At 35.5% G+C, this 22800-nt stretch overlaps 1 protein-coding gene across 1 annotated transcript; it reads left to right on the top strand.

The window, feature by feature from the left end:
- Positions 1 to 2689: 2689 nt before the first annotated feature.
- Positions 2690 to 21678, top strand: LOC113928443 (erythroid membrane-associated protein-like). Its single transcript, XM_035727775.1, has 7 exons — positions 2690 to 2705; positions 9719 to 9739; positions 11084 to 11104; positions 19114 to 19134; positions 19212 to 19238; positions 19377 to 19403; positions 21069 to 21678. Exons 5-7 carry the CDS (start codon positions 19226 to 19228, stop codon positions 21635 to 21637), a joined length of 609 nt encoding a protein of 202 aa, XP_035583668.1. The 5' UTR covers positions 2690 to 2705; positions 9719 to 9739; positions 11084 to 11104; positions 19114 to 19134; positions 19212 to 19225; the 3' UTR covers positions 21638 to 21678.
- The last annotated feature ends 1122 nt before the right edge of the window (positions 21679 to 22800 follow it).

Genomic DNA, 22800 nt, shown 5'->3' on the forward strand with positions numbered 1-22800 from the left:
TGCAACGACGTGGATGGAACTGGAGGGTGTTATGCAGAGTGAAATAAGTCAATCAGAGAAAGACATGTATCATATGACCTCACTGATATGAGGAATTCTTAATCTCAGGAAACAAACTGAGTGTTGCTGGAGTGGTGGGGGGTGGGAGGGCTGGGGTGGCTGGGTGATAGACAGTGGGTAGGGTATGTGCTATGGTGAGCGCTGTGAATTGTGCAAGACTGTTGAGTCGCAGATCTGTACTTCTGAAACAAATAATGCAACATATGTTAAGAAAAAAGGAAAAGAAGAAGATAGCAGGAGGGGAAGAATAAAGGGGAGTAAGTCAGAGGGGGAGACGAACCATGAGAGACAATGGACTCTGAAAAATAAACTGAGGGTTCTAGAGGGGAGGAGGGTGGGGGAATGGGTTAGCCTGGTGATGGGTATTAAAGAGGGCACATTCTGCGTGGAGCACTGGGTGTTATGCACAAACAATGAATCATGGAACACTACATCAAAACCTAATGATGTAATGTATGGTGATTACCATAACAATAAACAATTTTTTTAAAAAGTACAATCTTCCAGTTACAAGATAAATAAGATGGGGCTCAGTCATTAAGCGTCTGCCTTTGGCTCAGGTCATGATCCCAGGGTCCTGGGATCGAGCCCCCCATCGGGCTTCCTGCTCAGTGTAAAGCCTGATTCTTCCTCTCCCACTCCCTCTGCTTGTGTTCCTGCTTTCACTATCTCTCTCTGTACATCAAATTAATAAAATATTTAAAAGAAAAAAAATAAATGACATGTATGTAATGTACAGCATAGGGAATATAATCAATATTACTGTATTAATTTTGTATGGTGATATATAATAACTAGATTCATTTTGCTGATCATTTCATAAAATATATAAATATGGAATCACTGCATTGTACACCTGAGACCAATAAAATATATCATGTCAATTATTCTTCAATAAAAAAATAAAATTCTTGCTGGATGAATGAAGGTTTAAGATATTAACATTTTGCACTCTTCTGAGCATAGATATATGATTTTGGAGATGTATACTTCACTCTCATTCTCTTTGAATGATCTCCAATTATCATATCTGTAATTAATAATGTCAGAGAGATTATTATTCATCAGGTTCAACTCATTTAAAAGAATATGGCTAGTACTTGTTACAGTGTTGTCCTTTGGGATACTTTAACATAGGATAGATCAGAAATACTAAATACTCACCCAACCAGTCACACTTGTGCTACAGACAATGGGTATCTCCCTGAGCAGTTGTAAGGTCATGGCTCAGAGCTCTGTGAATCACAGTGAGGGTTCTCAAAAGTCTGTTAGGAATCTCTGTGTGGTTGCAACTTCTATTTATATGTTATGTAGCAGCAGAAAAATTGGCTCACACACAAAAAATATATCATTTCTAGTTCTATTATAAGCCTCACTACATTCACAGAGCAATGAACTGTGAGAATTTTTAGTTTCACTCTCTAACTTATTTGTATATTTCTTTTTAAAGGTAAACTTCGGGAAGATTATGGTAAGTCATCCATTAATTCCCTGTGTTTAATATATTGATCACAATATAAAGGTCAGGCATTTTTTTGAAGGAAAGCTTAAGAGAAAAAAATCTGTAAAGATATAAGGAAATAAATACCAACTGGGGTTTTGGAATTGTGCTTTCCCTTCCCTTTTGTCTTAATTAGATCGTCCAAGTGTCCATGAACTCTGTTGGATCATTATGTCTATAATTCCTTGAAGACTGCAAACATTGCTTTGGTTCTACAGAGAGGAGAAGCTGGTTAATACCTGGGCAAAGTATTAAATGAAGGTCTGCTGTACATGCCCCAGAAATCCTGAAAAGGCACATGGTGCTACATTTCAATGCAGAGCACAGTCCGGTCCACCATCAAATCTCTACCAATGTTAGCTATTCTTACTCACTGTTTGTTAGTTTGCATGTAGGTTTTACTTGCTAACCCACATAAGTTAGTATTGAGAAAAGGAAACATGTGTAAAATGCACTTGGAGAGCGTTCTTTCTCTTATGCATTTTTGAAATTGTCCCATGTCTGGAGGATAATTTTGCACCCACTCTGATTCCTTCAGATTTTAAAATTTTTCATCACATGCTGCATACCAGTTTCAAAGGTATGAATTCCTATTTGTATTATCATCAGATTATGCCCCTTATCAAGTGACCAGGGAAAAATTATATCTTTCAATGCCCAGAACTTCTTCTTGGAATGAGCAATGAAGCCTGACTGGCTGTTTCAGGTTATTCCTGACTCTGGATGCCTCCCCCTTCCAAAGGCTCAGTGATGCTGTCCCAGTCTCTTGGAGCTCAGACCCCATGTGGAATCTGCATGAATTTTGGGGAATATCCTATGATGAGCTCCAAACAATCAGCAGGTGGATCTGCATGGACTGACCTAGTTCTTGAAGCAAGGAGACTGTAGATGATGGAATTTGGGGCATATCTCATGATACTTTGGAATCTCTTAGAAATCATCTATTTAAGATGGTGTATACAATGCCTGCTTCCTTTTCCCTCTTTTCTATCACTTAATTTCACCTACCTGGCTAACATTTTACCAAGTCAGAGCTTGAAATATTTGAGTAAAGTCTGCTTCTCTAGAGATTCTTCCGCAGATACTTTGTTGAATTCTTTATTATATCTTTGTTTTTACACAGACCTCTTAACTACAGAGAAAGGTGAGTAGTATTCATTTATATTTTGGAGGGGAAGTTATCATGGAAAAATATATTTGATTTATGAAAGTCATATTAGCAACTGATTTTCCCATCATAAACTATCAATTCTTTTAAATGATCTCCCTATATATGATTAGGTACCATTTGAAATAATGTGGTCCTTTTGTAACATTATAACTACAGATTGTATAACCAGTATGCATTTTAAAGCAGTCACACTGTAGTATCTTTGTCCAATTATTTTCTATGTTATTAGATTCTTTAATTTTCTAAAAGATTTTATTTATTTATGTTAGAGAGAGAAAGAGAGCATGAGTGGGTGGAGGATCAGAAGGCACAAGTAGACTCCACAATGAGCATGGAGCCCAGTGAGGGGCTGGAACCCATGACTCTGAGATGAAGCCCTGAGCCGAAACTATAAGTCCCATATTTTAACTGACTGAGCCACTCAGGGACCCCTAGGTTTTAATTTTTAAAGGCCCAGTAAGGTATTCAGATATTCCTTAATGATTTTTCTACGATTATTTATAAAATACAACTCAATACCTGAACTTTGATCTTCATCTGGGTTTTCTTCTAATTCCTAAATGATAATTAATGATAATTTGTATTTTATATGATAAGATGCCAACATCATCAACATCAATATTTGGCTATATTTCTGAAGTTGTTTTTATTTATTTTAGAGAGAGAGTGTGAGAGAGAGAGTGGAGGAAGGGTTAGAGGGAGACAAAATCAAAAGGAAACTCTGCGCTGGGCACAGAGTCTGACTGGTGCTTGATCTCATGATCTTGAGATTATGACCTGAGCCAAAACCAATAGTTAGTTGCTTAAATGGCTGCATTACCCAGGTGTCCCAATATTTGGCTGTTTTAAGGCTTTACAATTTTTTCTATGATATGTTTAATTGTTAAAATATAAGATGCATATCTTTGATATACTGTATTCATATATTTTTGTTTGTCTGTTTTGATTTTTTTTAACTCTTGAGCTTGTTACATAGAATATTTTTATAGTGATTTGATTTCTATGCATTTGCACTTGTTTTTCTCTATTCCTGAAATATTTCATTTCTTTGATCATTTCCTAATTAAATCTGCATTTCCCTGTGGGAACCTAGTAAACCCTCACTGAGAATATTATGGGACCCCACAGCCATGCATCCCCTCATTATTGTTTTGCATGGTGTTCTGCACATGGGACTGCTCAGGACTATGTGTCCTTCTTTACTGAGATTCAGTAGCCTGATCAATGCAGAGCTAAGTGTGGCAAATCCACCAGTACTTGTTGGGTGGAAAAAAAAAACTGATGTTTTTTTATGAATTTTTCTTTGTCTGTTTGTTTTGCTCCTTATTTTTCTAGATTATGTAGGAAAAGAGAACATGAGCTCTGTTTTCTTCCCTGGTCTAGCTTTTAAAGATCACATAACACCTAATTCTCACACAATCCCTTATGTCTTAATTAATCTCTTATACTGAATTCATCTTATATTGTTGTGAACCTCATGTCTTTGCCCATACTCCTTTGAGACAAAAATAAGGCATACTGAAGAATCTTGGTCTGGAGCTGCCTAGAAATGAATTTGCCTGAGACTTCAGGCTAGGTTTTATGAGAACTCAGGAGAATCATGGGGAGGGAGGAGTATCTAAGAGAGTTACCAAGTACTCATACCCTATGAAAGGATATAAGTAAGCTGGGAAATGGGAGGGAAGATCTTGAGGAATCTAACAAAATCTCCCACAAAACAGTAACCATTATAGCATCTAAACACACAGATGAAAACATACCTGACACAACAGTTATTATCAAAAAGACATGAAATGTTGGCAAAGATGCGGAAAGGGAACACTGTGAACTCTTGGTGGGAATATAATCTGGTGCAGGCTTTTTTGAAAAATTTTTAAGTTTCCTCAAAAAAACAAAACAAAACAAAAAAGGAATTACCATATCATGCAGTAATCCAAGTACTACGTATTTATTTATCAGAAGAAAATAACAAAAATGCAAAAAGGCATACATTCTCCTCTATTTATCAGAGCATTATTTACATAATCAAGATACAGAAGTAACATAAATGTCCAAAGATAGATATCAGATATAGAAGATGTATGTATCTATATCTATCTATATATATATTGATATATTAAACTATATATATGGTATAAATATAAGTATATATATGATATCAGACATATAAGGTCTTGCCATTTGAGAGTACATGGGTCTGCCTAATTGCTACTATGCTAAGTGAAATAATTCAGATGAAGAAAATCAAATCAGATGAAGAAAACCAAATATGTTATTTCACTTACATATGGATTATAAAAATAAAAACATAAAAAGCTTCTGCACAGCAAAGGAAACAGTCAACAAAACAAAGAGGCAACCCATGAAATGGGAGAAGATATTTGCAAATGACACTACAGATAAAGGGCTAGTATCCAAGATCTATAAAGATTTTCTCAAACTCAACACCCCCCAAAAAAAATAATCAAGTCAAAAAATGGGCAGAAGACATGAAAAGACACTTCTCTGAGGAAGACATACAAATGGCTAACAGACACATGAAAAAATGTTCATCATCATTAGCCATCAGGGAAATTCCAATCAAAACCACATTGAGATACCACCTTACACCAGTTAGAATGGCAAAAATGGACAGGGAAAGAAACAACAAATGTTGGAGAGGTTATGGAGAAACGGGAACCCTCTTACACTGTTGGTGGGAATGCAAGTTGGTACAGCCCCTTTGGAAAACAGTGTGGAGGTACCTCAAAAATTGAAAAATAGAGCTACCCTATGACCCGCCAATTGCACTCCTGGGTATTTACCCCAAAGACACAGATGCAGTGAAAAGAAGGGCCATATGCGCCCCAATGTTCATAGCAGCAATGTCCGCAATAGCCGAACTGTGGAAAGAGCCGAGATGCCCTTCCACAGATGAATGGATAAAGAAGATGTGGTCCATATATACAATGGAATATTACTCAGCCATCAGAAAGGATGAATACCCAACTTTTCCATCCACGTGGATGGGACTGGAGGAGATTACGCTAAGTGAAATAAGTCAAGTAGAGAAAGTCAATTATCATATGGTTTCAATAATTTGTAGAACATAAGGAATAGCATAGAGGACATTAGGAGAAGGAAGGGAAAAAGAAGGGAAGGGAAATAAGAGGGAGAGATGAACCATGAGAGACTGTGGACTCTGAGAAACAAACAAAGTTTTAGAGGGGAGGGCGGAGGGGTGATTGGTTAGCCTGGTGATGGGTATTAAGGAGGGCAGGTGCTGCATGGAGCACTGGGTGTTATACAAAAACAATGGATCATGGATCACCACCTCAAAAACTAATGATGTCTCATTGAGGTTTTGATTTGGATTTCCCTGATGCCGAGCAATGCTGATCACTTTTTCATGTGTCTGTTGGCCATTTGGATGTCTTCTTTGCAGAAATGTCTGCTCATGCCTTCTGATCACCTCACATCATTCAGAATGACTAAAATTAACAAGTCAGGAAAGGACAGATGTTGGTGGGGATGCGGAGAAAGGGGAACCTTCCTACACTGTTGGTGGGAATGCAAGCTGGTGCAGCCAATCTGGAAAACAGTATGGAGGTTCCTCAAAAAGTTGAAAATAGAGCTACCATATGATCCAACAATTGCACTACTGGGTATTTACCCCAAAGATACAAATGTAGGGTTCCGAAGGGGTACGTGCACCCCGATGTTTATAGCAGCAATGTCCACAATAGCCAAACTGTGGAAAGAGCAAAGATGTCCATCGACAGATGAATGGATAAAGAAGATGTGGTATATATACACAATGGAATATTCTGCAGCCAACAAAAGGAATGAAATCTTGCCATTTGCAAAAATGTAGATGAAACTGGAGGGTGTTATGCTGAGCGAAATAAGTCAAACCGAGAAAGACATGTATCATATGACCTCACTGATATGAGGAATTCTTAATCTCAGGAAACAAACTGAGTGTTGCTGCAGTGGTGGGAGGTGGGAGGGCTGGGGTGGCTGGGTGATAGACAGTGGGTAGGGTATGTGCTATGGTGAACGCTGTGAATTGTGAAAGACTGTTGAAGCACAGATCTGTACCTCCAAAACAAACAATACTTTATATGTTTAAAAAAAAAGAAGATAGCAGGAGGGGAAGAATGAAGGGGGAAATGGGGGGGGGTATGAACCATGACAGACTATGGACTCTGACAAACAAACTGAGGGTTCTAGAGGGGAGGGGATTGGGAGGATGGATTAACCTAGTGATAGGTATTAAGGAGGGCACATTCTGCATGGAGCACTGGGTGTTCTATTCAAACAATGAATCATGGAACACTACATCAAAAACTAATGATGTAATGTATGGCGATTAACATATCATAATAAAAAAACTAATGATGTATTGTATGGTGACTAACATAATATAATAAAATTTTAAAAATTAAAAAAATAAAACAAAAACAACAAAACAACCACACTTTGGCTACTGTGGACCTTGCAGCTATGAACATTGGGATGCATATGGCCCTTCTATTGACTACATCTGTGTCTTTGGGGTAAATATCCAGGAGTGCAATTGCCAGGTAGCTCTATTTTTTTAAATTTTTGAGGCACCTCCACACTGTTTTCCAAAGTGGCTGTACCAATATGCATTCCCACCAACAGTGTAAGAGGGTTCCCCTTTCTCCACAACCTCTCCAACATTTGTTGTTTCTTTCCCTGTCCATTTTTGCCATTCTAACTGGTTTAAGGGGTTATCTCAATGTGGTTTTGATTTGAATTTCCCTGATGGCTAATCATGATGAATAGTTTTTCATGTGTCTGTTAGCCATTTGTATGTCTTCTTCAGAAAAGTGTCTGGTCATGTCTTCTGCCCATTTTTTGACTTGATTATTTGTTTTTTGGGTGTTGAATTTTAGATGTTTTTATAGATCTTGGATATCAGCCCTTTGTCTGTAGTGTCATTTGCAAATATCTTCTCCCATTCTGTGGGTTGCCTCTTTGTTTTGTTGACTGTTTCTTTTGCTATGCAGAAGCTTTTTATCTTGATGTAAGTCCCCCAAATTCATTTTTGCTTTTGTTTCACTAGCTTTTGGAGATGTATCTTGAAAGAAGTTGCTGTGGGCAATGTGAAAGAGGTTATTGCCTATGTTCTCCTCTAGGATTTTGATGGATTCCTGTGTCACATTGAGGTCTTTCATCCATTTTCAGTTTATCTTAGTGTAGGGTGTTAGAGAATGGTTGAGTTTCATTCTTCTGTACATAGCTGTCCTATTTTCCTAGCACCATTTATTGAAGAGACTTTTTTCCATTGCATATTTTTTCCTGTTCTGTCAAAGATTATTTGACCATAGAGTTGAGGGTCCATATCTGTGTTCTCTATTCTGCTCCATTGGTCTATATGTCTGTTTTTGTGCCAGTACCATGCTGTCTTGGTGATCACAGCTTTGTAATATAACTTGAAATCAGGCAGTGTGATGTCCCCAGCTTTGTTTTTCTTTTTCAACATTTCCTTGGCAATTCAGGGTCTTTTCTGAAATTTTAGGATTGTTTGCTCCAGCACTTTGGAAAATATCATTGGAATTTTGATCGGGTTGGCGTTGAAAGTATAGATTGCTCTGGGTAGCATAGACATTTTAACATTGTTTATTCTTCTGATCCAAGAGCATGGAATATTTGGAATATTACTCAGCCATCAGAAAGGATGAATACCCAACTTTTACATCCACATGGATGGGACTGGAGGAGATTGTGCTAAGTGAAATAAGTCAAGCAGAGAAAGTCAATTATCATATGGTTTCACTTATTTGTGGAACATAAGGAATAACATGGAGGACATTAAGAGAAGGAAGGGAAAAATGAAGGGGGGGAATTGGAGGGAGAGATGAACCACGAGAGACTATGGACTCTGAGAAACAAACTGAGTGTTTTAGAGAGGAGGGTGGAGGGGAGGGCTTACCCCGGTGATGGGTATTAAGGAGGGCATGTATTGCATGGAGCACTGGGTGTTATACGAAACACTGAATCATAGAACAGTACATCAAAAACTAATGATGTACTGTATGGTGACTAACGTAACATAATAAAATTAAATTAAATTAAAAAAACAAACAAAACAACCAACAAAATGAAACCTAAACTCTTTATAGATACAGAGAACAAACATATGGTTGTTATAGGGAATGTGGCTGGGGAAATAGATGAAATAGGTAAAGGGGATTAAAAGGTACAATCTTCCAGTTACAAAATAAATAAGCTGTTTGTATGTAATTTACAGCATAGAGAATATAATTTGTAGCACTGTATCAAATCAATCAAGTGTGGTGTTACATAATAACTAGACTCTTTTTGCTGATCATCTCATAAAATATATAAACATTGAGTCACTACATTGTACACCTGAAACTATAAAATACATCATGTCAATTATTCTTCAATGAAAAAAAAAATAAGATTCTTGCTGGATGAATGAAGGTTTAAAATACTAACATTTTGCACTCTCTTGAGCATAGATATGTGATTTTGGAGATATATACTTCACTCTCAGTCTCTTTGAATGATCTCCTCCAATTATCATATCTGCAATTAATAATGTCAGAGTGATTATTATCCAAGCTGTTTTAAATCATTTAAAAGAATATGGCTAGTACTTGTTACAGTGTTGTCCTTTGGGGATACTTTAATGTAGGGCAGATCAGAACTACTAAATACTCACCCAACAAGTCACACTGTGCTACAGAGAATGAATGTCTCCCTGAGCACTGTTGGAGGGTCTTGGCTCAGAGCTCTGTGAATCATGGTATGGGTTCTCAACAGTCTGCCAAGAAACTCTATATGGGTGAAACTTCTATTTATTTGTTATCCAGCTGCACAACACTTGGCTCACATATACTATATATAATTTCCAGCTACATCTTTTATAAGCTGCACTATCTTTACAGAGCAATGAACTGTGAGAATTTTTAGTTTCACTCTCTAACTTATTTGTGTATTTATTTTTAAAGGTAAACTTCAAGAAGAGAATGGTAAGTCATCCATTACTTCCCTGTGTTTAATGCATTGATCACAATTTAAAAGTCAGGCAGTTTTTGAAGGAAAGATTTAAGAGAAAAAAGTCTGTAAAGATATAAGGAAATAAATACTAATTTGGGGGGTGCTCCTGGGTGGCTCAGTCGTTGGGCATCTGCCTTCAGCTCAGGTCATGATCCCTGGGTCCTGGGATTGAGCCCCACATCAGGCTCCCTGCTTGGCGGGAAGCCTGCTTCTCCCTCTCCCACTCCCCCTGCTTTTGTTCCCTCTCTCGCTGTGTCTCTCTCTGTCAAATAAATAAATAAAATCTTAAAAAAATACTGATTTGGGTTTTGAAATTGTGCATTTCCTTTCCTTTTATCTTAGATTGTTCAAGTATCTTACAGCTCTGTTGGATCATCATGTCTATAATTCCTTGAAGTTTGCAAATATTGGTTTGATTCTACAGGTTAATACCTGTGAAAGTTATTAAATGAAGTTCTGCAGTAAATCCCCCAGAAATCCTGAAAAGGCATGTGGTTCTACATTTCAATGCAGAGCACAGCATGATCCATCATCAAATCTCTACTGATGTTAGCTATTCTCAATTTTTGTATATTAGTTTGCATGTATGTTTTACTTGCTAACCTACTTCCACTGGATTTGAGAAAAGGAAGCTTGTATAAAACGCACTTGGAGAACCTTTTTTCTCTTCTGCATTTTTGAAACTTCCTTATGTCTGGAGGATTCTTTCTCATCTAATCTGTCTCCCTAAATTTTTAAAATCTTTCATAACCTGCTGCATTCCAGTTTCCAGTGTATGAATTGGTATTTGTATTATCATCAGATTATGCCCCTTATCAAGTGTCCAGGGGAAAAAAATATGTCTTTCAATACCCAGAACTTATTCTTGGGATGAGCAATGAAGTATGACTGGCTGTTTCATGTTACTCCTGACTCTGGATGCTTCCCCCTTGCAATGGCTCAGTGATCTTGTCCCAGTGTCTTGCAGCTCAGACACCATGTGTAATCTGCATGAACTTTTGGGGGGGAATATTTTAAGATGAGCTCTATACAAATAGATCTCCATGGACTGACTTAGTTCATGAAGAACGGAGACTGTAAATGATGGATTTAGGGGCATAATTCACGATACTCTGGAATCTCTTAGAAATCATCCATTAGAGATGATGCACACAATGCTTGCTTCTTTATCTCTCTTTTCTATGTCTTATTTTCACCTACTTGGATAATATTTTACCAAGTCAGAGCTTGAAATATTTGAGTAAAGTCTGCTTCTCTAGAAATTCTTCCACATATACTTTGTTGAATTCTTTATTACATATTTTGTTTTTACACAGAACTCTTAATCACTCAGAAAGGTGAGTAGTATTTGTTTATATTTTAGAGGAAAAATTATCATAGAAAATTATATTTGATCTACTAAAATTATATTGTCAATTGATTTCCATATCATAAATTGTCAATTCTTTTAAATGATCTTGCTATATATGATTAGTTATCAGTTTAAACTATGTTGTACTTTTGTAACATTATAATTATAGATTGTATAACCAATTAGCATTTTAAAATAGTCACACTGTGAAATCTTTGTTTAAATATTTCTATTTTTTATTAGATGACTTAATTTTTAAAGGCAAATAAAATAATCAGATATTCCTTTATGATTTTCACTGCTATTACTTCTAAAATATAAATCAATATGTGAATTTTGATCTTCACCTAGTTTCTTTTTCTAATTCCTAAATTATTATTATTAAATAATAATTAAGGTTAATTTATATTTTATATGCCCACCAAATATATTACCACCAATATTTTGCTCTTTTAAGCCTTTACATTTTTTATATGATATGTTAAATTGTTAAAATATAATAGGTATATGCTTTGATATATTGTGTCCATATTTTTTGTTTTGCTTTTGTTTTTTTAATTCTTGACCTTGTTACTTAGGAGAATATTTTTACAGTAATTTGATCTCTGTGTATTTGCACTTGTTTTTCCCTATTCCTGATATATTTTATTTCTGTGGTCATTTCCCAACTAATACTGCTTTCCCTGTGGGAACCTGTTGAACCCTCACAGAGTACTCTATGGGGCCTCACAACCATGCAACCCCTCATTATTACTTTGCATGGTGCTCTGCACATGGGACTGGTCAGTGCTATGTGTCCTTTTTAATGAGAGTCAGTACCCTTGTCAGTGCAGAGCTAAGGGTGGCCAGTCCACCAGTACCTGTGGGTGGAAAAATTAACTTTTATTTATGAATTTTTCTTTGTCCTTTTGTTTTGCTCCTTATTTTTCTAGCTTATATAAGAAAAGAGAGCATGAGCTTTGTATTCTTCCCTGGTCTAGCTTTTAAAAAACACCTAATTCTAACACAATCTCTTATACCATACACTGACTTCATCTTATATTTTTCTGAATCTCATGTCTTTGGACATACTCCTCGGAGGCAAAAGTAAGGCATGGTGAAGAATATTGGTCTGGAGCTGCCTAGAAATGTATTTTGTTGAGACTTCAGGTTAGGCTCTATGAGATCTCAGGAGAATCATGGGGAGGGAGGAGTTCCTAGGAGATTTACTAAGTACTCATACCCCATGAAATTATATAAATAGGTTGGGAATTAGGATCCTTGAGGAATCTACCAAAATTCTCCCCAGAAAAAAGAGTGAGCATTATAACATCTAAACGTACAGATAATCCTCTTGTGAAACAAGTTTTTCTCCTTCCTTTCCACAAATCCACATTCTGCTCCATCTTCAGCTCTTTTCCCTTGAGGAACCAGAAGCTTCATAGGAGGTGAGAGAAGGAAGGGCAAGGGGCATTGCATGGCCTGGGAAATTTAATGCTTAAAACCTATATGGAGAGGCGCCTGGGTGGCTCAGTCGTTAAGCGGCTGCTTTCAGCTCAGGTCATGATTCCAGCCTCCTAGGATCAAGTCCCGTATCGGGGTCCCTGCTCAGCGGGAAGCCTGCTTCTCCCTCTCCCACTCCCCCCGCTTGTGTTCCTGCTCTTGCTGTGTCTCTCTCTGTCAAATAAATAAAATCTTAAAAAAAAACCTATATGGAAAAAGTATTCTGGGAAGTTTATTTGAAAGGATAATAGTGAGATTAAATGAGGTTGATTCTTGCATAAATGTAATGATTTCCAGGTTATTCTATAAACCAATGAATGCACATATAACTGTGTTCTATAGTGTCATTTGGTTAAATGTTTAAGAAATAGCTATTTTGAAAAGGTACTTATTTAAATTAATTTGGTACTATCCATGAAATATACTATATTTTTATCTACTTAAGAAACTTCTCAAAGGGGTGCCTGGGTGGCTCAATTGGTTAAGCATCTGCCTTTGACTCAGGTCATGACCCCAGGGTCCTGGGATTGAGCCCCTGCTGAGCAGGGAACCTGTTTCTCCCTCTCCCACTCTCCCTGCTTGTGCTCTCTCTCTCTCTCTGTCAAATAAATAAAATCTTAAAAAAAAAGAAACTTTTCAAGAAAGGCCGTGAGGACATCTGCTGACTCTTATGTGAAATACTCAAAATAATGAGTTCTTATGATGTGGTTGAGGGTAAAAACCATGGAAATTCTAATTGACTCTAATTCTGCAACCATGTAGGGTTTGCTCTGGAGGACAAATTTGCATTAGCTTCAGATTATGTGGGAGGTTTCCAAGACTGTAGGGGTAAACAGCCTATGGTTTGGAGCATTTTATGGTGTGAATCAGAAAGTTACCTCTCTATTTCTAAAACTCCAAAAGGCATGACTTAAGTTTTTATGATTGTTCAAATAAAGGATCTATTGCTTGAGTTGAATATGTTAAGACACCACCTCATTAACACGAGGTATGATAAAGCAAAACTTCCCTCTGAGGAAATCCTTACAAATCCTTAGCAAGTAATTTTGTTGTTGTTGTTGTTGTTGTTGTTGTTTTCAGTTTCTTCTTATCAGCTTCCAAGTACTGTGAATAATCTTGTGATAAATTAAGGATCTGAAGGCCTGTTTCAGACTACCCCCTATTCTGGGAAGAATGGGTAGAATTTGTAGGTCCTTGGACCTATTTTCTCAACTTTCAGACTTAATCCAAGAGATACCCTTTTAAATATCCTGTTTTATTTTCATATAAACACATTTACAAATCTAATAGTATTTTTGGGTTGAGTATTATTATTATTCAGAAAATAAGTGTCCATCTCTGTCAGAGATAGATACTGGATCACCAAGTCTCAGGGTCTCTGTTGTCAAATGGGGACCAAGTTCTGGGACAGATTTTCCATGAGTAGAGATACAAGGACACATTCTAACATACTGTTGTCTTGTTTATTTCTTTATATAGAGAAAACAGAAAAGAGAATGATATTTATTTTTGACTGAAGCAGTTTTTGAACATTCCACACTTGATATTCTTTCATTATTATAAAAAAGCCAAAATCCAACACCCCACTTATGACCTAAAAATATTTAGAAACAATGAAAATATCTTTCTGCTACTTTTTAAAGAGTAAATATAGTATTCATAAGACAGTGGACATTTTAGCCATAAATGAAGAAAAACCAGATGCATTAGCTAGTTCTGGTGAGGGCTGGAACTCAGGTCTTACATCTGCTCCATTTGATGAGGGCAGGCATTCTTTTTGCATGTAATAATTAATTGCCTATTCTATAGTCATTGCTTAGGAAACAGAAAAAAAAAGACTCTCATTTTGGAAGTTTCTATCTCAGGACAGATAAACATTCCACATTTAAATGATAAATGTAAACAAATATTCTCATAAGTGTTATGGAAGAGGTTTCATGATACCACAGACACATACAATAGTAAGTTTGGACTTATTCACGAGATTGTGGATTTGCTGAAGAAGCAGTAACAGATGAACCTAGTGGTATTGAAGAAACAGGTAGATCAAAGAGAGGACTAGCATGTGAAAAGCAGGAAGCCCAAGAAGCACTAAATCTGGGGGAGGTGAGCCCATGATTCTATTAGAGGATACATATATTATCCAGCTGACTCTGGTTCAGAAAGCCTAGACAGGGTTTTAGGGTATGCAAAGGCTGGGAAATGCAACATCTCATTACCATTCTAAGAATTTTGAATGTGATCCAGGAAACAGAATTTTAAATATTATCCAAGAAATTCAGGGTATCATAAAATATTAAACAACAAAAGGGGTACAGTGATAACATTTTCATTTCAACAGCAACAACAACAAAAACAAAAGCTAGGGAGAATCTACTGTGAGCTATACAATTGCTAAATAAACAAGTCTAAGAAATCTATGCATGTTTACTTATTTACTCTTTCATGGTTAGTCTTCAATGCTACTAATTATATATATTATTTAGGTATTACATAAATCTACTGGTCTGTGTAAAATCAGTAGTTTAATGAAAAAGAAATCCTGTGTAAAATCTGTGGTTTCTTTCTGACTCTGTAATTCTTGGCCTGGAGACCTACATGATAATGTTTACAATACTGTCCCTGCTTTATCCAACTTTGGAATCATATTCAGATTTACATTTTCTGTGTGACAAACCTTCTCATATAAGGAAAACTGTTAATCAAATGTAAAAGTACTCCGAGTGGGTCTATATAATATAAACCCATTCTGATTGAAATCAGATTAATTTAAGATTAATCCAAATCTGAAAACCACTACACATAAATTCATTGCATTTCCCATAATTCTTCTCATTTTCCCAGAATTGAATTAATACTTCTTTGGAGTAAAGAAAAACTTGAATTCATTAGAAAAAGAATGTCAATGAACAACTTTTCTCGTATTAAAAAAAAAATCATACATGGAAGAAAGAAAGCATTTATGTATAGTTTAAGGAAGGTAGGTTAGTCATGTGGGACATATACTGACAAGAAAATATATTTATCATCATCGTCATCGTCGTCGTCGTCATCATCATCATCATCATCAATAATGTACATTTATTTATCAAAGTGTTTTATATCCAAAAAATTGTGCTTTCCAGTGATAATACATAGGCAAATACAAAGCACATATTATTCTCCTAGTGCACCCAGATTAAAACAAGAATAAAAAAATTGAAGAAACATGATGTAAATAACTAGGAGAAAATATGACAGAGGTTGTAGACAGAAGGCAGATCATAAACAACCTGCCACTTTTAGAATTTAATATCAGTCCTAAGAGTGGTGAAATGAACTGAGAAATTTTGAGTGAGGAGGGATTTAACCTAATAAGATGATAAGATTTGCATTTTAAAAAAGACTGCATTAGAGAATCCACTCATGTGTGCAAGAGTGGGCATTGGGAGACCAGTATAGGAACTTCCACAGTAGTTGAGAAAGACTCAGGAGGGTGATGAGATGGTGGGAACCTATGATGGAATGAGAATCTAGAAGTTGCAATGAAGAACTCAAGGTGGAGGATGAAGTGGGAGGTAATGGAGAAGGAAGTACAAACAAAATGGCCCTCTTCCTTGTCTGTGTAACTGGATACATTGATTTTGTTCACTGAGATGGTAATAAAACTCAATACTCCAGTATTAGTAATTCCTCAACTCTCTTACCATTATTGATCTCTTCAATTGCCTAAATTTCCAATAATTAGTACCAAACCCTCAGTGACACTTGGCCAAATAAAAATAGGTTTAAACTTTATTCTCTGTTTCAATTTATTGTTTTGTCTTTGGTCTTTAAGTAATAAACTGTATTTTAACTTTATATGTTTTTTAACATAGTCGTTTTTCTGTGTGTAATTTCTCTTTTATTCTTGTTCTCAGATACCTCAGGATCAATAGTTTTGTTTACTTTTATCAGGATAAGGGAAAATCAGTAATTCAATGCACAAAAATGAGCTAGTTTATTGAATGTTATTTATATAAAAGGAAACCAGTCACTCGATTATACTATAGAAGAGTGTTTATTTTCATGGAAAATATTAAATTTAATTAATTTTGAATAGAATAAAACACATTATGAAAACATTATTATAGAATAACTTTTTGTTATTGTGGTGTAAGAATATTCTGGATATTTAGATAATAAGAATATAGCTAATTATTTTAAAGGGGTTGTAGCTAGGCAATGGAAACCCGATGGGATGTTTTTTCCTCTCTTTTGTTTTCCAAAATAAATTAACACATATTATTTTTGTAACAAATGATGTTTGTAATTAGACACAAAAAATATAATCCTTGTCAAAGTCAGCAGCAATGCCTCTGGTGACCTTTCTTGCTCTCTTAAAACACCTTGATTTTTATTTTTTATTTTTTTTATTTTTTTTTTTTAAACACCTTGATTTTTAGAAGTGTGTTTCAGTTGGCAGGCTGCTTGTCAATGACTCTGTGAGTGGAGAGACTGTGTCATACTCATTACAATGAAAATAGATCTTGGTCTGAAGAAGACCCTCAATAAAAATGTGCTAGATAAGTAGGAAAATTTTGCAATTAATTAGAAATTTCATAAATAAAATGTAATAAATGTTGCTTGTGGATGCATATATATATATTCTTTGGGGCATTTATATGTCTTCTGTGGAAAAATGTGTACTTATTTCCTCTGCCCAATTTTTAATCAGATTGCTTTTTGCTATTGAGTTGTATATGTTTTTTATATATTTTGGATATTAATTCTATTACCATGACTAGCAAATATTTTATATCATTTGGATATATTTTAAGTATTAATTCTTTTATCAGGACTTGCAAATATGTTCTACCATTCTGTATGTTGTCATAAAATTTTGTTAATTTTTCTCACAGTTCTGGAAACTGGGAAATCCAAGGTCAAGGCACCAGCAGATCTGGTGTCTGAGAGTCCACATCATGGTTTGCAAATGACCTTGTTCTCACTGTGTTCTCAGATGGCAGAAAGCTGAGACCAAGAACAAGTGCTCATGTCTCTTTTTTTAAGGGCAGTAATCCTATTCATGAGGGTTCAACTCTCATGACCAAATTACTTTCCAAAGCCCCCATTTCTTAATATGATTACATTGGGGGTTAGGATTTTAACATAAGACTTTTCTAGAAGGAAAATCAGTCCATAACATGACATTACAGGCAAGGTAGTCAAAACCTTTGTTGATGACATGCTTTAAAAAAATAAAACCTAGGGGCACCTGGGTGGCTCAGTATTTAAGCATCTGCCTTTGGCTCAGGTCATGATCCCAGGGTCCTGCTCAGTGGGAAGCTTGTTTCTCCCTCTCCCACTCCCCTTGCTTGTGTTCCTTCTCTCGCTGTGTCTCTCTGTGTCAAATAAATAAATAAAATCTTTAAAAAAAATCTAGCAAAATGGTTACAGAATTTTATACTTGATAAATTGTTAGGAAATATCTACACACTACAATAATATGACACTTTACCATGAAAGAGACCTGAAGTTTAATGTAGGTCCATGTACCTTACCTACCTCTACCTCCATCTCCAGCAACTTGTGCAAATGAAGAGAATAAAATTAATAGAAAATAATGACAGAAATTAAAAACAAAGAGAGAAAAAGAGCAAAAAGAAATAAGCATAAAAACCAAAGAAAGGAAGGAAATGGATCTGTGCACCATTGGGGGGGTGGCAGCTTATAGTCACTGTGAAGTGGCAGTGAGGAAAATTGTAATAGCAGTTGTGGATGGGTGTATGTCATTGTCTTTCTGAGCTGTGTGCCTATATGTGTGTATTTGTGTGTGTGTTTATATATTTTATGTATTTCTACACCTCTAGATTCAATGGGGTGCAGATTTCCATACCACAAAATCACATATAAAAAATGCAAAATTCACAATGTACTAAAATTTTTTCTTAATATAGTAATCATATTGTGACAATTTTGCATTTGTTAACAGAAATACTGCATTTAGTTTTTAATACTTCAGGCACAGAGAAACAGATATTATAGCCAAACCTCACTGGTGCTTTCAGTTCTGCGTTCTTAAATTTATGCCTTCGGTTTGGGAGTCTGCAGGAGTCCATGTGCTTAATGCAAACACCTGGGAGAGTCTATTTCTGGGCAAAAATCTCCATTGTAATCCTTTGAATTATGGTAAATCAAAACCAACCAAAAGGCTTTAAACCATTATTTTCCAGGACACCTGGGTGGCTCAGTTAAGCATCTACCTTCAGCTCAGGTCATGATCCCAGGCTCCTGGGATTGAGTCCCACATCATTCTCCCTGCTCCTGTTTCTCCCTTTGCCTCTGCCTCTCTCTCTCCCTTGGTCTCTCATGAATAAATAAAGAAAATCTTTAAAAGATAAACTATTATTTTCCAAATATGTAACTTAAATCCAACCATTGTCTTTTTTCTTTTTTTTTACACAAATGATTTACATGTGTAAACATTAGAAAGTCTACTTAACAACTCCTAACCAACTTCTCACAAGGATTTGTCACTGTTTTGCTTTTCAGGAAAGCTTCATGAAGAACTTGGTAAGTAATATTTCTCTGTCAGAATAGAAATCTAAATATATGTCAAAGCAAATTCTCACTACATCCTATTCTTTCAGAAAGGATAAAACTCATGGGAGAAGAAGGTGAGTAATGAAAAGGGCCCCCACTTCAAGCCCTGACTCATGCACCTGCATTTTGACCACTCATCACTTTCTTCCTTTACTCACTGCTAAATCTTGATTTTGAAACTATAATTTTCTTTTCCTTTTTCTTTATTTTAGGGTTGAAACTTGCTCGAAGATATGCAGGTAACTAGGGACTGAAATATTTGGATATTGATTCTTATTTTTAGCCAGCACACTGGGCCACCAGAGATGGGAACCTGTAACACACTGACAAACTCACACAGAATACATACACACTTTTATTTTTTCTCCAAAACTTCCATTTTATCCTGTTTATTGTTGAGTAGTTTATAGCTATAGCTCCTTATATATCACAAATGATGCTGCTCTCTGAGATTCATTGATGGAGGGAAGCAGAATATTATAACCCAAAATGATACCATCAACATGCTTTTCAGAACCAGAAATGAGTTGAGGGATGGTTATAGGGGGTAACTGACAGGAAATGGGGTAAATGTAGGCTGCCCCTCATCTACTTTAGGATAGAGGCTAATGATACAATGACACTAATTGCCTATGGATCACAATCAGTGTTCCTTCATTTGATTTGTCAAATTTATGACTTTTGTTTAATATTAGGAACAATAGCAATTTGTGTTACATGTTACAAGTTCCTGTTAATTAGTTCAAATGAAGTATCTTCATTTAATTCTCACACATATGCTATGAGGAAGAAAAGTCAGGTATCAATACACTGTTTTATAAAAAATTATACAATGAGTACTGATAGGAGATTTCTCCAGTTTATATAACTAATTGACATAATATTCACATTCATTAGACAACTTTACAAGCACATTTACTAGTTGAAAAAAATACAGTCCATATATCAGATATTCCTTTGAAAAAATACCCATGAGCAAGTGAGTTGAAGTGGCTTTAATCTTTAATCTTTAATCTTCTATTTACAATGTTAACCTATAGGAGTTTTTAGTTATTTTTATATCACTTTAATGCTAGTGGAATTTTCTTTGGGGTTATACTAACACAAGTAAAATTTAGTTTTACCTACAACTATTACTTCATAAGAGAAATACTTATAGCCTATATTAACAGAATCTTGTGTAATTAGGTAGATATCCATTTCATTTTTATATCAGGTTTGTGTGTTTATACGTTTCCAACACCTTAAAATTATATTTTGATTCATAAATCTATGAAAATTTGTACCTATATAAAGTCGTTAGAGAAAAAGTAATTCAGTAAATCTAGTTAAAGTTCATTAGATAATAAAGAGTTCATTAGAACAGAGTTTAAATTGTCAGAACATTCAGATTTAAAGTAAATATATATAAATATTTTTCAGTAATTCAAAATTGAATTAGATAGATATGGACTTGAACCCAAACATTGATGGATATTAGTAATAATATTTGGACAAAATTCTCTAAATCTTTGTTGTCTCAACTAAAAATAAAAACCTTTCTCCATTTTATTGCTTTGTTATGAAAATTAAATATTTATAAATGTGTTTCAAATAGCACTAGGCACATAATAAGTGTTCAATGTAATATTGGCATTTGAAAAAAATATTTTGACTAGAAAAAAATCTGTATGTTTAAGTATTCTTTTTTTCCCCATTCTGAACAAATGCTCAATATCAAGTTCTCAAGTGTGTGAGTTGATAAATAGAAGTGATATAAAAAAAATGACCCGAGTGAAAGGAGCAACTTCATTTGAGGAAAGCTAGAGAAAGATCCTAGAGAGAAGAAGGGCACTTGTACATTGTGTTAATTATTGTGGATTATTATTGATCACAGCCAAGACTGACAACATGTTCTTCCATAGAAAATGTTACCCTGGATCCAGAGACAGCTCACCGATATCTCCGAGTTGCTGAGGACAATAAAAGTGTGAAAGGAGGTGATACCTTGCAAGAACTGCCCGAAAGTAGGCAGCGGTTTGAAAACCTAGTCTGTGTATTAGGTCAGCAATTTTTTTCCAAAGGTAGACACTACTGGGAAGTGAATGTGAAAAAGAAAGAAAAATGGACTCTGGGCATTTGTAAACATTCTATCCGCAGACAAGGAGAAATCATCGTGTCCCCAGAAACTGGGTTCTGGACACTGTGTTTGAATAGAAGTAAGGACTACCAAGCTCTTGCAAATCCACGGATAACACTCCACCTTGAGGAATCTCCTGAGATTATTGGAATCTTCCTGGACTATGAGGCTGGGAGGGTGTCCTTTTATAACGTGACCAACCTGACTCACATCTACACCTACAAAGAGTGCTTCACTGAGGCCTTGAGACCATACTTTTATCCTGGCCCCCTCTACAATGGTCAAAATGAACACCCTCTGACCATCCTGTCATTAAGGTACATAAACAAGCCAGGAAGAAGATGTTCTGTGTGACTGAGGAAGAAATGCCTTATTCTAAATCTGCTGAAACTTGAAAGAGATATAGATAGATATAGATATGGATATAATATCTATCTATATAGATAGATATTATATATATAGATTTGTATATATAGAACATTTGTATATATAGAATATCTAATATCTATAAATAAACATATAATATTGATATAAATCTACATATATTAGAAAGATTAGAATGCTGGATTTCTTCCTTCAAATAAATCTAAACATCATTTTGATGTTATAAATTATATCTTTTTATCATTTCAGTCCCAAGTATGTACTTTTGTTAATGGACAAGAATAATTTGATTTGAATTGCATGCTGTAGAATTTACTTGATGACGTTCAAACCTACAGAACATAAATGAAATATCCAAAAGATGTATCTACTTATGCAAGTGGTGAAGGGAAATTAAATCAATTCAAGACAACATGAAGTGCAGTAAGAGTGGGCCTGGGTGAGAAAGTAGAAGACACATGGGGCACAGATGAAGTTGGGGCAGAATGGTTTTAAATGAGGTTGCAGAGGTAAGTAGCTGAAGCAACATGACAGGCTGAGCTGAAATGGATTTTCTTTGTGCCACTAACAGACCATTGGGCATATTATAATAAAATATTTAATATATAAGTAAAAATGGTAAAATGAAATCCTTGAACAAAATAATAATAATAATAAGTGAACTATTCCAAACGAATACCAAATCCACCATCATAGGCTATTTTAAAGGAAGGCCTAAATCTGGTTACAAGAATCTACCTGTTCATGGGCATGGGATATTTAATGAAGTCAAGAGAGTGTATGGAGGTTTTAAGAAAGCTCTGTAGGTGTGTTCTGAGTTACTGTCCCAGAAAATTGGAAGATGTTATGCTTGCCTGCCCCTCACTTAAAACATATGGGAAAAAAATGAAGAGGTTAGTCAGTCCGTTTTATGAAATCTAAAGAACACAGTGGACTTATGTTTGCCTTCTCCCTGGGATGTTGAGAGTGAGAGAAGGGCCACTGGCTACTCTGTAGTGTGATGGAGGAGTGCTGTATTATACAGTAAGAGCTTTTCTGGGTGAAGATTTCATGTTTCCTGAAGGTTAGAATATGGCCCATGAGAAAGAACTCCTCTGGGATGCTGTCTCCTTAAGAGAATACATGTTAGTGAA

This window comes from Zalophus californianus, chromosome 5 (assembly GCF_009762305.2).
Source record: "Zalophus californianus isolate mZalCal1 chromosome 5, mZalCal1.pri.v2, whole genome shotgun sequence".
NCBI classification, from domain to species: domain Eukaryota; kingdom Metazoa; phylum Chordata; class Mammalia; order Carnivora; family Otariidae; genus Zalophus; species Zalophus californianus.

Excerpts from the sequence above, each read along its gene's own strand:
- LOC113928443 (XM_035727775.1), top strand. Across the intron at positions 19,404-21,068 it reads ACTTGCTCGAAGATATGCAG|AAAATGTTACCCTGGATCCA; the intron begins GTAACTAGGGAC and ends GTTCTTCCATAG.